Source organism: Schistocerca cancellata, chromosome 3 (genome assembly GCF_023864275.1).
Source record: "Schistocerca cancellata isolate TAMUIC-IGC-003103 chromosome 3, iqSchCanc2.1, whole genome shotgun sequence".
Taxonomy (NCBI): Eukaryota; Metazoa; Arthropoda; class Insecta; order Orthoptera; family Acrididae; genus Schistocerca; species Schistocerca cancellata.
The window spans coordinates 917,701,533-917,719,038 of record NC_064628.1 but is presented as its reverse complement, the minus strand read 5'-3'; the positions used below and the strand labels follow the sequence as shown (position 1 = coordinate 917,719,038).

Genomic DNA, 17,506 nt, shown 5'->3' with positions numbered 1-17,506 from the left:
ACATAGACCGACACGATTACCCTATACAAAACGTGGGTTGTCCTAAAGAACAACAAACGATGAAGCTGTGGACAGCGTATTTATGATGGACAGAAAACGAAGATTATAGTCGAAGCGTCGTGGAGGATGGGGGTGTCCTTCGTATTTATCTTTATCTTCAGTTCCTTAATTCGACTACCAGCATTTTCAATTGCTTTTATTTCATCACTCAGTTGTATTCTTCTGCTGCCTATTACCCACTTAAATTATAAATGGTAGATATTTGTCAAAACATATTTCCTCTTAGTAGCTCGTTTCATCATGCCTTGAATTTCTTATTTTGTCTACCCATTTTATCTTTTCTCTCTGTCTCCAATACTAAATCTGAAATTCCCCAAAAAACATTCGGTAAAACACTTTTCAAGTTCTCGTTTTTAACTCATATGATGCTTCACCCCAGGGGTAATATTTGAGTCTTGTTTTCCTCACTCTGAAATTTATTTTCCTAGTCAGCGGAAATCATCTATTTTGCACACTTCGTCGCTCAAGTTAATTTCATTATTTCAATAAGCGTCACTTCAGTAGTAGTCGTCCCATCTATCTACCTGCAAGTTCAAACATTAGGCCTTACTCTTAAATTTAGGCACATTAATACTAAATATTTTGATAACTTTCCCATTTTAAGTTTTGACACCATACTCCTTGCAAGTTCCAACTAATCTTTCTACTGTCTTTTGTCTTTTTTGTTTCAGTGGAATTACCTTGAGAGTTCAGCTTATTTCTAATCCTACCTCCTGCTTTGAAATCATCCACTTCAGCTGACACCTCTTCCCGTGTAGAGCTTCACGTATGTATTGACTTTTGTAGGATATATGTGGCAACACAGTCTCATTCCACTTCCAATTTTAGCATTAACTGTGTCTCCTGTCTCAGTCGTAGTTTTACACTCTGTTCAGTGTATAAACAGTAAAAAAGCCTTATATCACACCAGCCTATTCTTATTTGCTTCAATGTTCTCTCGTCTGGTCCAATAGACACGATTAATTTTTTTTTTTTTTTTTTTTTTTTTACAATATATGAAACACAAAAGCAGCTCCCTGTTTACCTCTAAACACCTTTCCGATCTCAGCTTCAGCAAACCAGCGGTGTCTCTTGCCCCTTTTCCCCACATAATTTAAAAGGGTGTTCTTCAATCTCTTCTTCCGTTTTATTTTCCAAATGCCTGGCGATTATAAGTGCATTAATTATCCCTCTGTGTGAAATAAGGCTGCTCGCCCGGTAAACACTGTACTTAGTGCGGTTGTTTTCTTTGACAGTGAGACTACTTTTACCTCCAATAAATCATTTCACCATTTACCACATTGATAGACTGCAATGGCCATTATAGTCAAAGTCTTTTCTCCACTGCTCTGGCATATCATTAGCTCATCCTGTGTGACAACGCGTGTTCTTTCTTTGCAAAATTCTGACATGATCGAAACCAATTATCTGAAACATAATTGTGATTGTGTCAGTACATGACAATAATTTCACCAATTCTAGCTAGTACTATCATTTCCAGACGACACAAATGTCATGCACGTCGCATGTTCCTGATGTCTCTTATCATTCAGCTCATAGGAATGTCAGGTCCTCTTTCGTCACCATCTCTCCCCTTTTCTTTTTCTAAGAACTCTATCGGAAGCAACCATGGAATTGAGGACGAATCATGGGAAATGTAAAGCCGGCCGCGGTGGCCGAGCGGTTCTAGGCGCTTCAGTCCAGAACCGCGTGACTGCTACGGTCGCAGGTTCGAATCCTACCTCGGGCATGGATGTGTGAGGTGTCCTTAGTTTAGTTAGGTTTAAGTAGTTCTAAGTTCTAGGGGACTGATGACCTCAGATGTTGAGTCCCGTAGTGCTCAGAGCCATTTGAACTTTGGAAAATGTAAAGAAGTGAATAAACTGCAGGCTCATGGTTAAAGCAAATCGAAAAGACAACTGGAAGAAAATACGAGGAATCAAGTCAAGGGGACGGTATTTTTTTTCTGAACTGGAGTGTTCTAAATTGATTGTTCCGGATATCTACAAAAAGAAATGTGGATCGTGTAAAAATTGTTAAAATGCTAACGCCTTCAGAAGAAAGTCTTCTTAAAACTACGTCTTTAGAGTATTTACGTATAATCATGTTTCAGCGTGAAATGTAGAGACAGTCATAAAAACACCCATAGACGGAATAGCAAGTGAGAAACAGTTCAATGAGAAGAATCAAAATGTTAAATCTACCACCAACGTTTCATAATAACTGTAAATATAATAACTGATTTCAGGCCAATGATGGTAAGACGAAGGCAATTTCAAAATCTTCAGGTAAGTTTCTATCAGAACTTGCGAGTTGAGAGTCCCCCGTTCTATGTATAGAACTATGGGTTAACGATTAATTTCCGTCTGCGTGGCACATTAAATTTTTAATTGTTCATTCGTATTATTAAATTACTATCCTTGGTGGTTAACTGTCGCATATAACCAAATCTATACTTTGTTGTCGCATTGCACTGCGTAGTTCAACTTCACACACAATACTCACACTAGCCAGCAATGAACCATAAGTATTCCGGAAAGCTTGCAGTATTGTAGCCGTGTAAACTAGAACCATGTTTATGTTCACAGCAAGTTTCAAACAAAAAGTAAGTTTAGTACTTCAAAACTTCCGTCTGTTTTAACTATATTCAAGAAGTTCTACGCAAAATGCATTGTCGTTTGTATGAAGTGGATGAAGGAACCAAAGAATGATATTACAGTTGTCGAAGCTGTCGTTGTCTGAAGTTTGCAAATATTCACGTAAACGTTTCAAAGGAACGGCAGCGTACACAACTTGGCATCGAATTTAGCGCTGTCGAACCGGGCGTACCGCAAAACCGCAGGACTGCAGCAAAAACTAAGCGCTGCCCGCGACCCGGAATACCTTAGGATTTGAGTGTGACTTGGCATCATTCGATATGGCCGGTAGTATCCGTATTTACGTCAGCAGTCAACAAATACCGATAACATTCCAGTCGATTTTCTAAAGTCAATGGCGGAAGCTACCATTCAAGTTTGTAGAATCTATGAGAGTCAGGACACGCCGTCTGACATTCCACGGAGTCCCGAAGAAAGCAAGGGCATACAAATGCGAGACACGTGGCAGAATTAGCTTTGTATCCTAATTGAAGAGTGATATACATGTAAAGAAATGGAGAATAAAACTGAGGATCTGTTAGATGACCGTCACTTTGGCTTTGGGAAGGTAAAGGCAGCAGAATGGAAATTCTGACGCTACTCTTACTCATGAAAGGAAGACTTAAGAACAACGAAGAAAAAGCTTCCGCCGACGTTAAGTGTGGCGAGATGTTTGAAAGGCTGAGAAAAGTAACTATAGGCTATAGAGAGAAATGCAATCTTAAATTTCTTGTCACGTCAGTTCGTAGTGTGTCCACGACCTTTGTCACCTACGATGAAAGGAGTGAAAATGGCTCCAAGTACGGACAGAACATTCCATAAATGTTATAGTCCTTCAGAGAATCATTTCTGAGAATGTAAGTCTCGACCCCAACACTGCAAGGTAGTAGATGACAAACAGTGGTAAAGACGGCATAAAAGAGAATCAAATCGTTGATATGTGCTGTTACAAAATAATACTGTTAATTAAATGGACTGATAAGAAGTGAAGCGGTTTTCTGTAGTTTAGTCGAGAAAGGAATTACATGTAAAAGAGACACATCATGGAGTAACTTCCTTAGTACAGGAGGAAGCAGCAGAATATAAAAGCCGTAGGGAAAGACAGAGCCTGGAATATGTTCAAATAATAGTCGAGGACGCTGGGTGAAGGTGTAAATCGTAGTGGCCCTCGTAAATCGAATCAGAACCCTAATACCCGCAAGCAAACCTCTGGAAGCCTCTGAAAGTTGTGATCGCCGTTCCTTAGTATTTCCAACATGTAAGTCGTTCCTTTCTGTGGTCCATGTTAAACTGTGATTTAGAAACTTCCACTGTTTATGAGGTAAGAAAAAATTGGAACAATTATTTGTATCGGTCTGTTTTACTTTCTTTCACGAAAGGCTACTATATAACCTACATTCATTTCGACGATTCCATCATGCTGCATGACGTATGCCATCAAAAAGTGATATTTTCGTACTCAACTTAAGCATCAAATTCTTTTCTCTAGAATTCAGTTCATTAGGTCTTCATTACGCATCCGATTTACCCATCTAGTCTTCAGCATTCTCCTGCAGCATCACATCACTAAAGCTGCGACTCTCCTCTTGTCTGAACTGTTTATCCTCCACGGTTGACTCCTGTCAAATTACATTAGATTAGATTCAGTTTTCGTTATTCCACAGACCCAAAAAAATGAGATGATGCTCGTGGGTGTGGAACATGTCAGAAAGTAGAACATAAAACATTTGGATATAATACTTAATAACATAATCATTTGTCAGAAGATTGTCGAAATAGGTAAATACAATGTGGTAAACTGGAACACCTAATATTTACAGAATTAACACGCTGTCGGAATGAAACATTGTTATGCACTGTTAATAAATTTATCATACAAAAAATACCTAATCTTGACTATTGTAACCAATTGCTGTAAAAACTGAAATCAGACATTTTTCTCAATCTGGCTTAACAGTCTCTGTTAAGATATTCACCTATAGACTAGAGGGAGTTGCCTATCAAAAAGTGTTTCAAGCTCTGTTTAAACCGTACTTTATCTGAAAAACCAAGTTTTTAATAGTTGCTGGCAATTCATCAAAAAATGTGTGTTCCTGAATACTGAATCTCTTTTTGGACCAAGTTAAGTGATTTTAGATCTTTATGTAGATTGTTCTTATTCCTAGTCATCATCATCTTGGACAGTTTCCAGCCACTGGCTAGGTCTGTCGGGAACACAAGCCTCTCCATCGTGTTCTGTCTTTCCACCATTCCCCCTCTTCCACCTTCGTCCAGTTCTCTCCTCTTCTCATCACACATTCCTTCACTCCCTTCACCCATCTATCCCTTGGTCTTCCTCTGGGCCTCTTTCCCTCCAGTTGCAGATCAAACATCCTCTTTGGAATTCTTCCCTCATCCATTCTCTTCATGTGTCCATACCACTGCAGTCTTGATTTTTCTATCCTGTCCTGTACTGGTTCCTCCTTTAGTCTTTCCCTCACATACACATTTCGCAATCTGTCTCGTCTTGTTACACCCAACCTGCTCCTCTGGAACTTCATTTCACTAGCCTGTATTCTGCTTTTGTCGCTTTCGTGCATTACCCATGTCTCACTTCCGTATGCCAATATGGGGACAAAGTAGGTTCGGTATATAATTCCCTTGGATTTCTGTGGCACCTCCTTGCTCCAAATAAGCCCCCTAATGCATTTGTAGAACTGCCCTGCTTTTCTGCACCTTTCATTTATTTCCATTGCGTTTCCCCCCTTACTTTCAATCACGCTTCCCAGGTACTTGAAGTTCTCTACCACTTGTAGTTTTTCCCCACCACAAGTTATATCCACATTTGGCCTATTCTTCTTCCTTGTTGTGACGATTATTTCACTTTTCTTTGCAGAGAAATGCATTCCATATTGTGCTGCCGTTGCCTCCCATGCATCTAACTGCTCTTGCACCTCCTTCTCGCAATTTCCCCATAACATCAGGTCATCGGCAAAAAGCACTGCTTTCATGTTATGATCTCCAATTGCATCTGATACTTGCTGTAGGATTTCATCCATAACAATAATAAACAGTAAAGGCGAAAGTGCACTTCCCTGTCGCAGCCCATTTTCCAGCTTGAACCATGCAGTACGTTCCCTCCCCACTTTCACACAACTCTCACTTCCCTCATACATGCTTTTCTGCACCTTTCATTTATTTCCATTGCGTTTCCCCCCTTACTTTCAATCACGCTTATTCCTAGTACTGATACTATATATTGAGCTATTGGTCGAAAATAAAGACATATTACCTTAAAACTTTCATTAAGGAATAAATATACTGAGAAGCAGTAGTTAGAATACCAAGTTCCTTGAACAGGTTTCTACCTGATGTTCTTGAGTTTAGACCACAAATGATTCTTATCACAATCTTTTGCACGCTACAAACTTTTGCTCGGTTTGATGAGTTACCCCAGAATATGATCCCGTATGACATAATAGAATAAAAGTAAGCAAAGTACGCAAGTTTTTTCATATTTATATCTCCTACATCTGCCGTCATTCGCACTGAAATTCTGCAGTATACCCTTCCCAACTAAATTTATTATCGAGTTTTAATCCCAGAAATTTAACACTGTCAACCTCTTCGATCTGCATGTTTTCCTATGTTACACACATGCTGGAAGGAAATCTCTTACAGGTTCTGAACTGCGTATAGTGGGTGTTCTGAAACCCAAGCAAATACTTTCATAAATGATTTCCTAACATTGCCTTTCGTGATGTTGCCAACCATTATTTTATATCCTATCTGCTCTCGTCACCATCACTTAATTTCCTGTCCATATAAAACTTAACTTACCTATTATATTTAGTATTCGAATTCCTAACCAATTTCTCTTCCAAGTATAAACCCACAAGTGCCATCACCTAATGTCCCAGGAACTCCGCCTAGTGGATAAGCAGTCATAATAAGCGAACACGTGTCTCGGCGTATCTGTAGATACACATCTGATTCTTAAAAAAGACGCTCAAACTTGTCGAGATATTTTCAAGATACTTTATGTGCCTTTCACAGCGCGTTGTCCCCAAACGAAATGGTGTCTCATAGGTTAGCATCGCGGCTTCGTAATTTTGCGTCCCTTGTTCGAAACCCGATTATCGTTTTTCATAGATATTTTAATTTATTTTTGTTGTTTTGATTTATCTACCCATATCCTTAGAAGGTCACTACAGCAATGTTTCTTACCTAATTAGCGGCACTAGGGCATAATATTAACTGTAAAATTATAACTGCATTTCTTAATAAGTGTCACATATTTATTTTATAATATATGAGTATATGGTACGTCGAGGGTTTACAATCCTTTTCAATTTTATATTCTTATGTTTCATTCTCATATCAATTCTTGTAGTAATTACTGTATTTTATTCATATTTTTATTCTTCAGGAAGATTTGGTGCATTCCACTGGACGGTACTGATTATAGAGACATGAGAAACACCGGTATTCCAAACACCACGCGCATCGCGCGTAGGTGGGTTTGCCACACTGACATTTCTTCGTACGAATCTCACTCGGAAATGGAAGGTCGTTAATACTGGTGAAGATTTCACACGTTCGCAACAGTTTCGCTTCACACTATGCATTGCGCATCACTTTTCCGAAAACAGGCTCTTGCGGTTAATTATGAATGAAGATATATTACAGGAATTTCACTGAAAACAATTTCAAGTAATTTTCTCATATTTTTTTTTAAGTTCATTCATCTAACATACATTTATTAGACGAATGAGGTTAACGTTATATCAATATACACTGGATATCATCAGTGTTGTAGCCTTCTACAAACATTAGTATGTAAATGAAAAACGGGAATTAAAGTAATAACACGGGGCGTAAAATTAAAAAGCCTGATGCTAACCACTGAGCCACCAATTCGTTTGAGGATATCACGCGGCTAAAAGCACATAAAGTGCCTCGAAAATACTTCTAAAACTTTGACCGTCGTTTCGTCAGAAACGGTCTAATCTCTACAGATAAGCTGAGACATGTGTTCGCTTTTCTTGACCCCCTTTCTCCGAAATAAGTTTCTCAGAAATTGGTTTATGACACTTATTTATTCTCCTCGTCAGCAACGCCTAATTTAATTCGACTACATTCTCTTACTCTTTCTTTGCTTTTATTGATATTCATCCTATTATCTTGTTTCAAGATGCCCTCTATTCCTTGCAAATCTTTCGCCGACTTTGCCAGGAATACCATATTATCGACATAACCACAAAGCAATTTGTTTTTTGCTTTGGAATTTTATTCCATTTTCATATTGATGTAAGGCATAGTAAGGTTTGTAGTTACGCATTTTTTTAAAGTACTCGGTAAAATACGCCAAATGGGGAGACTAAATTTTGCTAGCATGACGCAAGACTACCTTCACTGCCGAGTAAACATAGAACAACAAATGTTAAATTGCCTTGCGTAGGCAGAGATTATCCTTACATATAGCAGTTTTAAATTTTTCTGTAGTTTCTTGCGAAATGTTCAACCTAAATCATAAAGAGCACCAAGCCAAGCTTCTTTCGAAGAGTTACTGAAAGCATCTAAAAACTGTAAACTCTACCGTTAAAGGCAGGCAGTAATTGCTTCAACAAAATTTCGTGTGTTCGGATAACATGTTCCCCAGAAGATGAAAGCCGGAAATATTCATGCCACTAGAGCTTACATCTCCACAAGTAGACGTCGACTAATTTCGATTCCAGTGTAAGAATTTCACTGAAGGCAGGTAGCCGCGGTCTGAATGAAGCAGTGTACCGTGAAACGCGCCGAAGGCCTCAGGGCGCCTAGACGCCTGCGAAAAAGCTCGGACTCGCCGACACAGTCCCGAAGCACTCCGCCAGCACGTTGTGGCCGGAATGACGAAGCGGATCCCGAACGACATGGGCGCTGTTCCACTGTTCCACATTCTGCTCGGCCATTTAAGCGACTCTGGGAAAATCACAGTTTTTGCCCAAAGTTTCGCACTGTTGAATGAGAGTTAGCGGACCTGAAGAATTTTCCTGCCCGTAAGGTCCCAGCGGTACTCTCTCCCAAGTGACACGGCACCCTTCGTTGACTTCCTCTGCGAAATCTTGATGGCTGAGATCTTCGTACGTTGTCAGATGATTAAACGGGCGCAAAATGTTCTGACTGTGCAACTGTACATCGAGAAATCTAACCAAATTTTGACTCTTAAACGAAGTTTAACTTAGATGGTCACCTACGTGAACCAAACAGTCGCTCACACACCGCTAAACTAAAATCGACAGTTTATGGAATATTCCGTCTGTTCTTGGAGGAACAGATATATTAAAAGCTTTTTGTCAATTAGTGTAGGACTATAACCGTGGACAACGCACTCAGCAAAAAGAAGAGGCAGAGGATAATGTTCTTTATCTACCTGTGACAGCACGAAGCAATAATAATAACAAATGGGCCCCATGCTATATTTGATAGGACTTCACAGGTTCTCATCGGAAACTAAAATCCAAGAACTATACTTCAGATTTTTACAGTAGAAATACTGTTGACTACCTTCTGTACACCAGTAAAGATAAGATTCCGCCTTTAGAACAGAATGGAATTTATGGAACTTCCTATTATCCGTGTGGGAAATTACATGTAGGTCAACCGCGCAGGGCTATAACTACTAGAACGACTAAGCATGAAAGAAGTTGGAAACTAAAGAAGAAACATTCAACCTATGCTGAATATGCTATTAATGAATACCATTCATATGGTGTGAAATGTGATGTTCTCCATAAAGGAACTAAAGGCAAAAAACTAACACTACTTGAAATTCTGGCCATTAATAAACAAGAATCCAACAGGCCAAACAGATTTCCATTAGTCACCCTTATTAACGTAGCAGCCAATTATTATTTCTCTCAGCATCAGATAACAAGCTTATTGTAACTGTGTAAGTAGGCTGTTTATATTTTCTTATTGGCAACATTACGTAGCGCTCTATATGAAAATCACTGGCTGTGCTGTGTGCAGTCTGTGGCTAGTTTGCATTGTTGTCTGCCATTGTAGTGTTGGGCAGCGGCAGCTGGATGTGAACAGCGCTTAGCGTTGCGCAGTTGGAGGTGAGCCGCCAGCAGTGGTGGATGTGGGGAGAAAGATGGCGGAGTTTTGTAATTTGTCATGAACAGCTATATATATATTATGACTATTAAGGTAAATACATTGTTTGTTCTCTATTAAAATCTTTCATTTGCTTACTATCCCTATCAGTAGTTAGTGACATCCGTAGTTTGAATCTTTTATTTAGCTGGCAGTAGTGGCGCTCGCTGTATTGCAGTAGTTCGAGTAACGAAGATTTTTGGTGAGGTAAGTGATTTGTGAAAGGTACAGGTTAATGTTAGTTAGGGCCATTCGTTTGTAGGGATTTCTGAAAGTCAGATTGCGTTACGCTAAAAAATATTGTGTGTCAGTTTAAGCACAGTCATGTATAATTGTTCTAAGGGGACGTTACAACTGTTCCACACAGATGAATAGCGCGACTGCAGGAACATCCCTTGCACGCTTCCCAGGAGACCAACGTTTTCAACTGTCTATAATCTACATACGTAATGTACCTAATAGGTATTTGCCGATTCACTCATTACTCGCGCACACTAAGGTGACGGATCGGTTCTTTCGAGAAAAGTTACTATCTTCATATACATAGTTAAAGGCTACCAAGCCATTGACCTTCGTCTGTGCGTGTGCGCACAGGTTGCCCGAACTCTTACGGTAAACGTCACCTTAGTGTGCGCGAGTTATGAATGAATGGGCAAATACCTATTAGGTACATTACGTATGTAGATTTTGGACAGTTGGGAATGTGGATCTCACGGGAAGCGTGCAAGTGATAAGTCCCTGCAGTCGCGCTATTCGTCTGTGTTCTCGGCGGCTCAGATGGATATTTCTGTCATAAAAAAAACTGAGTCAAGGAATCAACGATCAGCTTGAACGGATGTCTTGTGACGACCGCCGAGACAAAAGAAAAAGGTGGATAGAGCGTCTGTCGCTGCCACGTAAGCAGGAGATCCCGAGTTTGGGTCTCGGTCGGGCACACATTTTCAGCTGTCCCCATCGAGGTTTACCAACAACACCTGTCGGCAGCTGAGGGTTTCAATTATTTATCATTTGAGCCTGAAATTCTTCGAAATGATTAAAGTGCATGTGTCAGGTTAACTGAGGACATCACTGGAATTCCTAAAACAACCCAGCATAGCATTCTAACTTACAAGATACAAGTGTTGTCGCTTTGTGTCCCACTCACTGACGATCACAAAGTTTGCAAAATGGAACAGTGCGAAGACATGGAAAGATCAACTGTCAGAGACACAGGTTTCGTGTCTTGCATCGTAACAGGTGATGAAACATGATTTTACCACTACGAGCCTGTCCGCAAGTGTAAGTGCTCGGAATCGAAAAGTGTGGAATATGCGAGACGGAAAGAAGTGTGCCTGCACAAAAGCAGTTTCCTCTTTCATTAAAAAGGGGTTAACCACAAAGAAGTCGCTCCAAAAGGTCAGCAGGGGAGTACGGATGAGTACTTGGCTGTTTTAAATTGTTCATAGAAACGTTTGTTCGGTTTCGGCCTGAATACCGAAATCAAGAAGAATGGTGTTCGTTGCACGAAACTGCAGCGGCACACAAAAGTAACATCGTACTCGATTCCTTGGCTTAAAAATGATTCGTCGTGCTTGGAAACCCTCCACACTCGCCTCCATCCAACTCCCGTTCTTTCCAAAACTGAAAGTGGCATTGGAAGGAAAGCGTTTCGACACAATGTCAGATACAGCAATAAGGAATAGCGCGGTAGGCAGTACAGTTGAAGAGGAATGGACATCTCTAAAAAGGGCCATCACAGAAGTTGGGAATGAAAACATAGGTACAAAGAAGGTAGCTGCGAAGAAACCATGGGTAACAGAAGAAATACTTCAGTTGATTGATGAAAGGAGGAAGTACAAACATGTTCCGGGAAAATCAGGAATACAGAAATACAAGTCGCTGAGGAATGAAATAAATAGGAAGTGCAGGGAAGCTAAGACGAAATGGCTGCAGGAAAAATGTGAAGACATCGAAAAAGATATGATTGTCGGAAGGACAGACTCAGCATACAGGAAAGTCAAAACTACCTTTGGTGACATTAAAAGCAACGGTGGTAACATTAAGAGTGCAACGGGAATTCCACTGTTAAATACAGAGGAGAGAGCAGATAGGTGGAAAGAATACATTGAAAGCCTCTATGAGGGTAAAGATTTGTCTGATGTGATAGAAGAAGAAACAGGAGTCGATTTAGAAGAGATACGGGATCCAGTAGTAGAATCGGAATTTAAAAGAGCTTTGGAGGACTTACGGTCAAATAAGGCAGAAGGGATAGATAACATTCCATCAGAATTTCTAAAATCATTGGGGGAAGTGGCAACAAAACGACTATTCACGTTGGTGTGTAGAATATATGAGTCTGGCGATATACCATCTGACTTTCGGAAAAGCATCATCAACACAGTTCCGAAGACGGCAAGAGCTGACAAGTGCGAGAATTATCGCACAATCAGCTTAACAGCTCATGCATCGAAGCTGCTTACAAGAATAATATACAGAAGAATGGAAAAGAAAATTGAGAATGTGCTAGCTGACGATCTGTTTGGCTTTAGGAAAAGTAAAGGGACGAGAGAGGCAATTCTGACGTTACGGCTAATAATGGAAGCAAGGCTAAAGAAAAATCAAGACACTTTCATAGGATTTGTCGACCTGGAAAAAGCGTTCGACAATGTAAAATGGTGCAAGCTGTTCGAGATTCTGAAAAAAGTAGGGGTAAGCTATAGGGAGAGACGAGTCATATACAATATGTACAACAACCAAGAGGGAATGATAAGAGTGGACGATCAAGAAAGAAGTGCTCGTATTAAGAAGGGTGTAAGACAAGGCTGTAGCCTTTCGCCCCTACTCTTCAATCTGTACATCGAGGAAGCAATGATGGAAATAAAAGAAAGGTTCAGGAGTGGAATTAAAATACAAGGTGAAAGGATATCAATGATACGATTCGTTGATGACATTGCTATCCTGAGTGAAAGTGAAGAAGAATTAAATGATCTGCTGAACGGAATGAACAGTCTAATGAGTACACAGTATGGTTTGAGAGTAAATCGGAGAAAGACGAAGGTAATGAGAAGTAGTAGAAATGAGAACAGCGAGAAACTTAACATCAGGATTGACGGTCACGAAGTCAATGAAGTTAAAGAATTCTGCTACCTAGGCAGTAAAATACCCAATGATGGACGGAGCAAGGATGACATCAAAAGCCGACTCGCTATGGCAAAAAAAGGCATTTCTGGCCAAGAGAAGTCTACTAATATCAAATACCGGCGTTAATTTGAGGAAGGAATTTGTGAGGATGTACGTCTGGAGTACAGCATTGTATGGTAGTGAAACATGGACTGTGGGAAAACCGGAACAGAAGAGAATCGAAGCATTTGAGATGTGGTGCTATAGACGAATGTTGAAAATTAGGTGGACTGATAAGGTAAGGAATGAGGAGGTTCAACGCAGAATCGGAGAGGAAAGGAATATGTGGAAAACACCGATTAGGAGAAGGGACAGGATGATAGGACATATGCTAAGACATGAGGGAATGACTTTCATGGTACCGGAGGGAGCTGTAGAGGGCAAAAACTATAGAGGAAGACAGAGATTGGAATACGTCAAGCAAATAATTGAGGACGTAGGTTGCAAGTGCTACTCTGAGATGAAGAGGTTAGCACAGGAAAGGAATTCGTGGCGGGCCGCATCAAACCAGTCAGTAGATTGATGACCAAAAAAAAAAAAAAAAAACGTCCACCGTAATGCAGACGGTTTTCAAGGTCGAGTATCAGTATTACTTCGAACAATTTTCCCAACGCTTTCTGTTGTGTACTGGCTCACATGGAGCCTATTATGAACAATAGGACAGAGTCAACTAATTACAAACAAGTCTTGTATTTTATTTCACACTGGTCGCCTTTCCTGAGGTACCGACCGTGCAGGACCGCGGCACCGGCTGCCGCCTGCCTTGTTTTGCTTACCAGGTCGTCGGCGACGATGAAGATGATGTGCGGCCGGACGGATGCGGTGGCGACCCCCAGGTGAGCGGCCAGCAGCAGCAGTGCGCATGCGCGCAAGGCGGTGGGAACGGACGTCATCTCGCTCGCCTGCGGCAGACAACAGACAGACATCTATACGACCCGCCACTTGCTGTTTTTCCTCGCCTCTCCTCAATCTCCGCCGAGAGTTGTTTCCCTTCGTGCTCGAGGCCAGGCCATAACACATCCTTCCACTGGACGTTCGGCCTTCCTTGAACAGCTAGGGCAGTATAGAGCGTGGGAAAAATAAAACTAGCCCGTAAAATATTTCATGCATCTAAACATAGATAAAATAGCCTACATCATCACCTTCGAGTACAAATAATGTCACTTGGATTCCCTGTCTTAAGATACATGAAATATTTTCCGGGAAAATACTAGTATGCCGAACTTGTGGTAGGTCATTTATGTAAGTATTTATTCCTTATTTAGCCTGGCAACATTAATGTCCTCTTTTGCCTCTGACGAGAACTGATTCATATGAAAGGTTGACACCGAGTCGGTGACGAGTGTTCTTCCGATGTTGAATAATATAGAGATGGAAACATAATATTTTGGTATATCTGAAACATTTTGGTTTTAGTTCGCATGCTAAGATCATCTCCTGTAGCACCGAGTCGGTGTCACCCTTTCATATGAATCACTTGCATAACGGTTCGGATTTAGGGTTTCAGTTTCATGGCACCATACGATAAGCTTGTTAATACGAAATAAGCGCATTGGGCCTGAAGATGGCAATATTAAAATGCCAAAACTGGTAGCATGTGATATATAAAATAACCCAAAATATAGCTGTTGCTAAAGATTTTTGAATCTAGAAATATGTACTAGCCGAGGTCCGCTGGCCATAATGGACCGACAGAGGCAGTGACAATAGTTGTGGACAAGATGACGTCAGGAGAGGCTCAACAGCTTTAAGACCCTCTGCTCAACCGAATCAATGCGACCCAGAGGCTGTTCAGCCTTGCAGTGATATGTGGGCTCATACTGAAAAGTGCTTTCTAAATTTTACTCGATTTTGTAATAACCGAAATAACATCAAATACCCACTCAATGTATGAAATTCCGTTTCTTTTCTTCTCCCATTCAGTGCATTTTGTTTCTTTGTCAGGCAGTGTATTATACAGATCAGAATTAAGTGTTAGACTAAATACTGTATGTTACAGACTGTACTGGCCATATTGCGCACTTTAATTTTTATCCAATTTTCTTTTCAAATAACTTTTTCACCATTTTTATTATTAGATTGCAAATAAAGACTAAAATATCTTATTTTATGAAATCAAAGTGACCTTTGAAATCCCTGAAAATCTTTATCTTAACTTCCCTCTTCTTCTTCTTCTTCTTCTTCTTCTTCTTCTTCTTCGCCATCGTTGTCCTCTTCGTACATAAGGTGGTCACCGCTGCCATCCAGAGCGTTAGGTACGCCGCACTTGTTGAAAGATTTAACAGGAATGTCTTCTGTCACCCTAGACCACGATTGTTTTACCTTCGGCGTGAATTCATATTGTGTTTCATCCACCTTCCATTTGTTCCATTCTTCTCTCACATACACTTAAAGTGGTTTATTTATCGAAACATCGAGAGGTTACAATAATGTGAAGTGAGTCCTCCCGGAATAACAGCAAGCTCTGTATTTTCCTGTGTAAATTGCTCTTCCCCAGAATTTTTCAAATGACTACTTGATTGATATAGCACAAGAAGAGAACTCTTCTTCCATAAATCACCTTTCCTTCTCTCCCACATTCTGTTAGCCTGTAATTCCATACCAGCCTCGTCCACCCACCCCTTGTCATGTACGTCAAGAACAACATCACGTCAGTATTTCACAAGGTTTTGGCATTGCTTTGCGTTTGAAAACGATCATTGGATTAAGTTCAGTAGTGTCAGAACATGAAAGGACAACGGTGCAGTAAATTTCTTCATGTCCACTTGTGTTTTAGTTACAGTTTCAGCAGCTTTCAGGGCAACAGCTCTGTTACTCAGCACTTCAAATGTCGGAGGAGTTTTGTCCATATCCACTATCTGGCTTAGTTTCACACTGGTTTTCTTTTCGTGTTGAATAATAAAGAGATGGAAAGATAATATTTTCTATTCATACTCTTTCGGTATTTTCTGAAACATTTTGGTTTTAGTTCGCATGCTAAGACCATCGCCTTTAGCACCAACCAACTCCACCCTTAAAATCTGTTAAGTTCCACTGTAGCGCTAGCTTACGAGCATGTATTCCAATCATTTTTGTATGAATTCCAGTGCCATTTTGACGGTGTCCTTGGATCCATTTCAATACATCATCTTCTAGGGTTGGCGATTTTGCATTCAGTCCTCTATTTGCGCATTTAGTCTTTCTTATTTTTTTTTCAGTTCTTCACTAGGCCGCCAATCGCGAATGATTTTTTATGTTGGTGGAGGACCGAAATGCTGCTCGGATGCTCTGTTTCCATGTTCTTCTGCAAATGCTATTACTTTCAATTTATAGCCTGCATCATATGAATAGCTTTTTTCTTCTGTTACGAAGCTAGCTACTAACAAAAATATTTTACTGTTACCAATAACAAAAATCACTTTCATTTCGAGTTTAGTGGCGACGTAGACTGCAATGACGCGTCATAGGCTAGGCAGTGTTCTGGGTTTGCGGGAGGGAGACAGTGTTAGCAAACTTGTGTATCCCCGCAACTCTGATGTTCGACGCATCTGTGCACCGATGCTGCCAGTTGAATCCATTGCTGTCAGTTACAGACAGGTTTACCGCGGCATCACATATAAGGCCATCTTTAAGAGTGGCAGGAATTTTGAATCAAACACTGGACTTTTTATACTAATTTAGAGTATAAGATACACTTGAATATTGGATGAAATTTTTCTAAGAAAAGAATTCGTTTCATACTCCGTAAAATACGGTAAACTATTGATTGTAAGTTTATAGTGACAGACATAAATTATGTTATTTTTAGGAATTTATCATTTATGGGACCAGCAACCATCGTAAAATGCTATTATGGTCAGTTTCTTCGAACAACACGAAAGATTAAATAATTGTGAAAAATAATTTATTTTGAGGCTTCGCTTTTAAGCGAAATAAAATTTCTTGTTTTTCTTCATTCACATAGAATTATTTCGACGATGTTACACCATCATAACTGGGTTACCTTTTATTCTTCTGTAAAGCAATAGTAACTGTTCGTATTGTAATCGCCATATTCATGAAACGTACATATTTCGACGAAAGCATGTTCCTTAATATGGAATTATGTTGCTATTTTTGCTGTCTGTCATCTGATATTTTAACAATGTTTTTCACCTGCAACTAATAAGGTTTTATTTAAACTGCTGTGTTTTCTGTGGGGCGAAAACTCATGCTTAAAATGAAGCTGTTGGTGTACGGGCTACCCTCCACTTCGTTAGTGTTACTGAGTAGTGTGCTACAGTTTATTTGTTGTTTCTACCATCAAAATGCTATGTATTTATACTTACTGACTATTTTCTAAGACAGAGAGATGGTATGAGAAAAAATGCGTTGGTGTTAATTGAGAAAATACAGGGTGTTTCGAAAAGATTACGAAGTATTATTATGTCCAAACTATCGATCGCTGTGCCTCGGGTCGGCTACTGGAGAAACGAATAAATGGTTTAGTTTGTATTAGCAGCCGCTAGATGTCAGTTGTCTTCTGTTTTGCTTGGAAACTGTCATATGTTTAAAATGGCTACTCCGCAGCATGT

General features: G+C 40.0%; 1 protein-coding gene across 1 annotated transcript in view; it reads right to left on the bottom strand.

Moving 5' to 3' along the window:
* Window positions 1-17,506, bottom strand: part of LOC126175996 (arylsulfatase B-like) — a 268,709-nt gene that overhangs the window by 74,553 nt on the left and 176,650 nt on the right. Inside the window, exon 2 of the mRNA XM_049923109.1 lies at window positions 13,730-13,855. Coding sequence (XP_049779066.1) covers window positions 13,730-13,846 — 117 coding nt within the window. The 5' untranslated portion in view covers window positions 13,847-13,855. The remainder of the gene's footprint in view (window positions 1-13,729; window positions 13,856-17,506) is intronic.